Genomic DNA, 9,564 nt, shown 5'->3' on the forward strand with positions numbered 1-9,564 from the left:
GTATTGCCGTTGCTCTGTATCCCGTCTCTCTCTGTATTAGAGTGTCAGCTCTGTGGGGCAGTATTGCCGTTGCTCTCTATCCCGTCTCTCTCTGTATTAGAGTGTCAGCTCTGCGGGGCAGTATTGCCGTTGCTCTGTATCCCGTCTCTCTCTGTATTAGAGTGTCAGCTCTGCGGGGCAGTATTGCCGTTGCTCTGTATCCCGTCTCTCTCTGTATTAGAGTGTCAGCTCTGCGGGGCAGTATTGCCGTTGCTCTGTATCCCGTCTCTCTCTGTATTAGAGTGTCAGCTCTGTGGGGCAGTATTGCCGTTGCTCTCTATCCCGTCTCTCTCTGTATTAGAGTGTCAGCTCTGTGGGGCAGTATTGCCGTTGCTCTCTATCCTGTCTCTCTCTGTATTAGAGTGTCAGCTCTGTGGGGCAGTATTGCCGTTGCTCTCTATCCCGTCTCTCTCTGTATTAGAGTGTCAGCTCTGTGGTGCAGTATTGCCGTTGCTCTCTATCCCGTCTCTCTCTGTATTAGAGTGTCAGCTCTGCGGGGCAGTATTGCCGTTGCTCTGTATCCCGTCTCTCTCTGTATTAGAGTGTCAGCTCTCTGTCACACCTGCAGGGCGGTCTTTCCGAAGCGGTTGAGACAGTCGGGGTGGATCAGTTCCTGGTAGAGAAGTCTCTTCACCTCCGAGACGTCCCCCTGCGCCGCTGCCCGCGTGAGGCGGTCGCCAGCGCTGGTCTCCTGGAGCAACATGGGGAGCGAGGTAGAAGGGGGGGTGGTGCGGCTGAGAGGGGAGAAGGGAGGGAAGGGAGAGAAGGCGGGGGGGGAAGGGAGAGAAGGCGGGGGAGGGAAGGGAGAGAAGGCGGGGGAGGGAAGGGAGAGAAGGCGGGGGAGGGAAGGGAGAGAAGGCGGGGGAGGGAAGAGAAAAGAGAGGGGGGAGAGAGAGAGAGATGCTTAATTTCTATATATGTCAGGTCACAGAGCTACATAGATTGGCAAAATAGGATACACGCGGGGTAGTATAATAATAGGGTGGGACACACGCGGGGTAGTATAATAATAGGGTGGGACACACGCGGGGTAGTATAATAATAGGGTGGGATACACGCGGGGCAGTATAATAATAGGGTGGGATACACGCGGGGTAGTATAATAATAGGGTGGGATACACGTGGGGTAGTATAATAATAGGGTGGGATACACGCGGGGTAGTATAATAATAGGGTGGGACACACGCGGGGCAGTATAATAATAGGGTGGGACACACGCGGGGTAGTATAATAATAGGGTGGGATACACGCGGGGCAGTATAATAATAGGGTGGGATACACGCGGGGTAGTATAATAATAGGGTGGGATACACGCGGGGTAGTATAATAATAGGGTGGGACACACGCGGGGCAGTATAATAATAGGGTGGGATACACGCGGGGTAGTATAATAATAGGGTGGGATACACGCGGGGCAGTATAATAATACGGTGGGACACACGCGGGGTAGTATAATAATAGGGTGGGATACACGCGGGGTAGTATAATAATAGGGTGGGATACACGCGGGGCAGTATAATAATACGGTGGGACACACGCGGGGTAGTATAATAATAGGGTGGGATACACGCGGGGCAGTATAATAATAGGGTGGGATACACGCGGGGCAGTATAATAATAGGGTGGGATACACGCGGGGTAGTATAATAATAGGGTGGGATACACGCGGGGCAGTATAATAATACGGTGGGACACACGCGGGGTAGTATAATAATAGGGTGGGATACACGCGGGGCAGTATAATAATAGGGTGGGATACACGCGGGGCAGTATAATAATAGGGTGGGATACACGCGGGGCAGTATAATAATAGGGTGGGACACACGCGGGGTAGTATAATAATAGGGTGGGATACACGCGGGGTAGTATAATAATAGGGTGGGATACACGCGGGGCAGTATAATAATAGGGTGGGATACACGCGGGGCAGTATAATAATAGGGTGGGACACACGCGGGGTAGTATAATAATAGGGTGGGACACACGCGGGGTAGTATAATAATAGGGTGGGATACACGCGGGGCAGTATAATAATAGGGTGGGACACACGCGGGGTAGTATAATAATAGGGTGGGATACACGCGGGGTAGTATAATAATAGGGTGGGATACACGCGGGGTAGTATAATAATAGGGTGAGATACACGCGGGGTAGTATAATAATAGGGTGGGACACACGCGGGGTAGTATAATAATAGGGTGGGACACACGCGGGGTAGTATAATAATAGGGTGGGACACACGCGGGGTAGTATAATAATAGGGTGGGATACACGCGGGGCAGTATAATAATAGGGTGGGACACACGCGGGGTAGTATAATAATAGGGTGGGATACACGCGGGGTAGTATAATAATAGGGTGGGATACACGCGGGGTAGTATAATAATAGGGTGGGACACACGCGGGGTAGTATAATAATAGGGTGGGACACACGCGGGGTAGTATAATAATAGGGTGGGACACACGCGGGGCAGTATAATAATAGGGTGGGACACACGCGGGGCAGTATAATAATAGGGTGGGATACACGCGGGGTAGTATAATAATAGGGTGGGATACACGCGGGGCAGTATAATAATAGGGTGGGATACACGCGTGGTAGTATAATAATAGGGTGGGACACATTTGTGTAATATAATAATAGGGTGGGACACACGCGGGGTAGTATAATAATAGGGTGGGATACACGCGGGGCAGTATAATAATAGGGTGGGATACACGCGGGGCAGTATAATAATAGGGTGGGATACACGCGGGGTAGTATAATAATAGGGTGGGACACACGCGGGGTAGTATAATAATAGGGTGGGACACACGCGGGGTAGTATAATAATAGGGTGGGACACACGCGGGGCAGTATAATAATAGGGTGGGACACACGCGGGGCAGTATAATAATAGGGTGGGATACACGCGGGGTAGTATAATAATAGGGTGGGATACACGCGGGGCAGTATAATAATAGGGTGGGATACACGCGTGGTAGTATAATAATAGGGTGGGACACATTTGTGTAATATAATAATAGGGTGGGATACACGCGGGGCAGTATAATAATAGGGTGGGATACACGCGTGGTAGTATAATAATAGGGTGGGACACATTTGTGTAATATAATAATAGGGTGGGATACACGCGGGGCAGTATAATAATAGGGTGGGATACACGCGTGGTAGTATAATAATAGGGTGGGATACACGCGTGGTAGTATAATAATAGGGTGGGACACATTTGTGTAATATAATAATAGGGTGGGATACACGCGGGGCAGTATAATAATAGGGTGGGATACACGCGTGGTAGTATAATAATAGGGTGGGACACATTTGTGTAATATAATAATAGGGTGGGATACACGCGGGGCAGTATAATAATAGGGTGGGATACACGCGTGGTAGTATAATAATAGGGTGGGATACACGCGTGGTAGTATAATAATAGGGTGGGACACATTTGTGTAATATAATAATAGGGTGGGATACACGCGGGGCAGTATAATAATAGGGTGGGATACACGCGTGGTAGTATAATAATAGGGTGGGACACATTTGTGTAATATAATAATAGGGTGGGATACATTTGTGTAATATAATAATAGGTTGGGATAAACCCTTTTAAAAATGCAGTAGCAAAATGTAACAGTGTACAATTGTGTTTGAGAAACAGTATTACATCTGGAGCTAAATAGACATGTAAATGCAAAGTTTATAAATCATAGGTACTTTCTGCTTTTAAATAACACACACACACACACACACACACACACACACACACACACACACACACACACACACACAATGATAAAATGATGGTAAATCTTGAATTTTAATATATATATATTTTATTTTTTTTTAAATTCAGGATTAACCATAATTTTATCATTGTATTAGGGTGTGTGTGTGTGTGTGTGTGTGTGTGTGTGTGTGTGTGTGTGTGTGTGTGTGTGTGTGTGTGTGTGTGTGTGTGTGTGTGTGTGTGTGTGTGTGTGTGTTATTTAAAAGCAGAAAGTACTTATAATTTATAAACTTTGCACACACACACATATATATATATATATATATATACACACACACACACACACACACACACACACACACACACACACACACACACACACACACATATATATATATACATATACATTATATATATATATATATATATATATAGTCAGGATTACCCATCATTTTATCATTGTATTTAGGGTGTGTATACATACACACACACACACTTATTTGGCTTTAAATGCATGAAAAGATGCATATTAATTACTGAATGGATAAAATGAACCTGTAATAAGCATTTTAATGGTTATAATCAGTGGTTGACAAATCACCAAAAAATCTACTCGCCACACAAAAAAATCTACTCGCCACCTAGTACCAAACGTATGCTGCTTGGGCCAATATTTACTCGCCCGGGGGTTAAATCCACTCGCCCGGGGCGAGCAAATGTATAGGTTTGTCGAACACTGGTTATAATTATAGATAATGAACACACACACACACACACACACACACATTACCGTTATTTATCTTTCTCTGAGTCCTTCCATGGCAGTATACACGATGGGGGTTAGGACCCTCCTTCCTGCATGCTAGGACCGCCTTTGCCAAAGCATTAAAAAAAAAAACAACAAAACGCTTCTCCCACCCGAGATCTCCAGTCATACGTTCGCAGATTGGCCAAAGTTTCCCCTCAAACTCTACCACACCATAGAGTACAAATACCCTCTTCCAAAAATAACTCATCGGGATGGGAAAAGGTCTGTGTACTATCATGGAAGGACACAGACAAAGATAAATAATGGGAAGAAATATATACCTTTCTCTACCGTACCCCATGACCGTTCACACGATGGGGGATGTACCAAAGCAGTTCCAATTAAGGGTGGGAAGAGTCTGGAATGATGGCTGGCAAAACCTTTCTTCCAAACCTCGCCTCCTCAGAGGCCGACACATCTAACTTCTAATGCCTAATGAACGTATTCTGAGAAGACCATGTAGCTCCTTACATGTGTCTTCTGATGAGACCAGGGCCTTATTGGTCCATGATGTAGCGATGGACCCTAGTAGAATGGGCCTTAATTATTAATGGACATTCACTAATGGACAATAAATTCATAAGCTTCCTGGATACATAGCTAGATCCATCAAGCGATGGAAGATATAGAGGCAGGACAGCCTCTTCTGGTACCGGAGAATAGTACAAACAACTGGTCTGAACTCCTATAGATCAGAGATGTAACAACGTAATGAGAAGGTTCTAACCACATCTAAGCAATGGAAATGTTCCTCTTTTGTACCCCTGGGATTTGGGCAGAATGAGGGAACAATAATATCCTGGTTCATATGGAAGGTCGAGACAACCTTAGGATGGAACCCAGGTTCAGGTCTCATAACTATGGTATCTTGGTGAGCCATGAAATAAGTTGCTTTACAAGATAAGACCTGCAATTCCCCAATTTGTCTGGCTGAAGTAATAGCTGTAAGGAGTACTGCTTTAAGGGTAAGCCATGTATCCGACAGCTGAAGTAATGGTTTAGAGAGGAGCGGACAATTGAGCTTTAGGAAGCAGAAACAAGGAGTACTAATTATCTGCCAGAAAGGGAAATCATACTTTACTCCGTATATGCTCCACCCATGAGCATACTAAACAGGTAATCCACCGGGAAGCGTTTAGGTTCCAAAAAAAGTAACTTCTGGTATGGCAACCTCATTTCCGGTTTAAAATGGAAGCGACTCTGCCGGTAGCAAGAGGGTAATAATGCATACATTTAAGACAAATGTGAAAGAGGCTTGTCAAAAATACAGAGTCATCTCACGGTGTGATCCCCTGGAGCGTCTGGTGGGACGCGGTGCTGCCTTGAGCTTGGGGAGTGGCTAAATCGAGCAATGCCACTCAAGCGTCCTTGGATCCAGAAACAGAAATCCGGAAAGGAACAGGGACCACGAGCATCACTGCAGTAGAACAGCCACCATTGCACTGACGCATTTCGCAGGTGAACCACTTTCTCAGTTGATTCATTGGCCGAACAACAGAGGGGGCGACAGACTAAAAAAAAAAAAACCTGTCTAAACTAGACACTTATATTTTTAGGATGAACACCATGTTACCCAATAGTCTCAATGGCAATTTAGACCTGGAGCCGTTTACCCAAGATTGATTTTACCTTGAGTTGATAATATATATATATATATATATATATATATATATATATATATATATATATATATATATATAATTATATATATATATTTATTTTTTTCTTCATTATACAGGATTTGGTCTCTAGTGTTCCCCTGTTCCCATAGCTTTAGATATATTCATACAGATTTGTTTTAATTATCTTTCATGTTTACATCTATAGTATTGTATTCTGTATGTGTATTAAAAAAAAATCCATCTATTTTACATTTCTTTTCAATGTGTATAAATATATAGCAAATAAAAATATCACTTGTGAGCACATTCAGATGTCTTAGACAGGTCTGCAACCCTGCCTTTCACCATTATCACCTACAGTACAGTGCTTCCACTGAAGCAAGGGATTCTGGGAAATGACATGCAAATGATCACACAGTGTCACATTTTGCCTGAAATCCATTTCTACATGAAACCCTTAAAAGCTCATGCTCGCTGGTAACAGCTTTTAAGCACAGTATGGGAATCAGATGCAAAGCCAGAGAAACCACTCACGGGCATGTCTCAACATGTATTTGAATTATATGAAAGGGTCATTTTTGTTCATTATACGGTCGATCACAGACACTATTTAAGGGAGCTGTCCACCTCCTTTCAGCATTCATCCCCGAGCAAAACGCATCGGGTGCGAATGTGGCCGTTCTACTGCAATTTTACACGGGGTCCCTTTCCTTCCCCGCCTTCCTGTACCCCGATCCATGGACGTTTTGAATCTCGATTGTTCGACAGCCGCTCATCGATCAGGCGCCGACAGCACCGAGTCCTACCAGACGCTCAAAAAAAACTCACCGCGGGGAACGCGAAATGCAGATGCAGCCAACGTTATAATCCCCTTTGATGCAATGTACAATATTTACCGCAAGCAGATGTTTTGTTGCGTTATCTCCTTAACGTATATAATATTTACTGCGTTGTTTCTCGTGTCGCTTTGCGTCGGCGGAAACATGTTTTTTTTTATTTTGAAATTAACCTCTTATTTTACGCGAGTGCATTATTAACCACATGCCTGTGAATTATGCTACATACTGCATCTCACCATTGGCATGTACTGCATTTTTTTTTTTTCATGGAATATATATATATATCTATATATATATATTTTTTTTTTAGTGAACATTTCATATATTGTACCATACATTTTTTTTCCGTCTCTTATTTTTTTTCTCTCCACCTTACAATGTTGTACCCATTGGTGCATCATTGGGAATTTCTAAATATTTGCAGATATTTGTCTGACGTAAATTACACCCAAAGATTATATTGTAATCTTTCATGTATTTTGTATTTCGAGTATAATAAATCCTTTTGTCACACTTTATGGTGATGGGTCTTTTCTTTGATCACTATTCCAAGCAGCACACTTCTCGTTCTCTTTAGTGATAGAATATATATATAATATATATATATATATATATATATCATAATATATATGTATATTTGATAAAATATAGGATTTTTTAAGGGTGCAGATAACCTGGGTGATTTACGGCCAGGGTGTGTCTGACAGAGAAAGAGACACACAATGCTTTTATTTTCTCTATGAGCAGTGACAGGTGCATCCTCCTGTCAGATGCTGCTGCTGCTCCCCTTTGAGGTAACTGACCGAATGATGGCGTCGTGTTGCCCCCCTCTCACCTCTTTATATACTGGTCCGGATTCCCGCCCAACGGCGCGTGAGGAGACCAGGTGTTTGTCCACGTGACCCGCGCGCAGGTAAGGGCGAAGTGGTCGTAGTAGTAGCCGCGAGAAGCAACGGCCGCTGACTTGTCCTCGCGACCAAAGCCGGCTCTTTCTCTCTCTCGCTCTGTGTGTGAGTCTGTCGTCACCGCCCCACGTGGGCGGCTCTTTACTTTTTTTTTTTTTTTTTTTTAATCTGTGTGTGTTTTTTTAAACAGAGACTGTGTATCGCCACACCCTTCCCCGCGCAGCTATTGGTCGGGATGCCGTCTCCCTGGGCTGGCCAATAGGAAGGCGTCTTCCGAGTGGGCTCGCCCGTTTTTGGGGCTTGGCCGTTGCTAGGGGAAAGTCTGCAGTCTTACTGCCGGGTAGGGACAGCGGAGGGAAGCCGCTGATTGGATGAGGGGAAGCCAATAGGGGGAACGAGGGGGCGGGGGCTTGTGAGGTTTCAAAAGGGGGCAGGGGGCGGGAAAATGCCTCAGTGTCTCTCTGAGGTGAAGGGGTCAACAAGGTGTCAGAGGACTGTTCACCTCTGATTCACCTCAGACACCATAGTATCTTTGTTTATATTTAAATGTACACACCATTTAAGCTCAGGCTCAAGTCCATTGTCATCTCCATATTCTTCCAATGCATTAATATTTGTCCATTCCTAACCAGTATAAGTAATTTAAAGCTAAATACTTTATATTTAAATCTCCGTCATTTCGATTTAAATCTGTATATTTGACACCAGTTACATGTTTTTTTTTTATTTTATTAATGGCTTAACTTATTTGTAAATCTTAATTATTGATCATTTTATATTCACGCATTTAATAATAAAAATTAAAAAAAAATGCATTACTTTTCATTTGAATTCAGTCGACGCCAAATAAAACCTCCAATTTATTAATCATTTCAATAGACGATTTGTCATTTTGTTCCGGGTTCATTTGCAATTTGTGTTTTTTTTTTTCCATTCAAATCCACGTGACATTTCTTCCTAATTGTTTCCATAAAAGTACATTTAATTTGTGTTATATTCCAGTACATTTAAAATGCATTGTATACCCATTTCAAATACACAAAATTCAAGAGGATATTGATCATTACATTTTTGACAAGTTGTACAGTATTAGTTGAACATACTGGACACCTAACAAGCTCCTATTGAACCCCAAAAATAACCACAACATATATATAAGCATATGAGTGTCACAGAAGAGTGCTACTGAGCATGGCAATATATATTTAAAACCAGAGACAGAACATAAAACACAGACAGAGCTCAGTTTTAGCACATCCAGTGAAACTCATACGGAAACTCATACGGTACAGTGCCTAAATATATATGTATAATATAAATATCTATTAAGTAAAATGGTCTTTTAGTTTAACATTTTTGGCCAAAATTGTTGTATGCCCCTGAGCCAACTGCACGGCAGACCACAATTCAGGGGTCCCTAACGCTAATATAAATTCTTAATAACCTGTGTAATAACAGGAAGAATGATTATAGTAAATCTGTCCATTTTACTTAATAGATATTTATACATATATATTTAGGCACTGTACCGTGTATGAGTTTCACTGGATATGCTAAAACTGAGCTCTGTCTGTGTTTTATGTTCTGTCTCTGGTTTTAAATACAGTATTAGTTAAG

General features: G+C 42.9%; 1 protein-coding gene across 3 annotated transcripts in view; it reads right to left on the reverse strand.

The window, feature by feature from the left end:
* CDKN2D (cyclin dependent kinase inhibitor 2D) overlaps positions 1-8,074 on the reverse strand; it is a 15,319-nt gene extending 7,245 nt beyond the window's left edge. The window contains exons 1-2 of one of the 3 annotated variants that reach the window (XM_075577451.1): positions 7,717-7,857; positions 602-773 (exon numbers count right to left, since the gene is read on the reverse strand). In XM_075577451.1, the coding sequence (XP_075433566.1) occupies positions 602-742 (141 nt within the window). In that variant the 5' untranslated portion in view covers positions 743-773; positions 7,717-7,857. The other 2 variants (XM_075577449.1, XM_075577450.1) reach the window with 2 other exon arrangements.
* Between the last annotated feature and the right edge of the window lie 1,490 nt (positions 8,075-9,564).

Source organism: Ascaphus truei, chromosome 20 (genome assembly GCF_040206685.1).
Source record: "Ascaphus truei isolate aAscTru1 chromosome 20, aAscTru1.hap1, whole genome shotgun sequence".
NCBI lineage: Eukaryota > Metazoa > Chordata > Amphibia > Anura > Ascaphidae > Ascaphus > Ascaphus truei.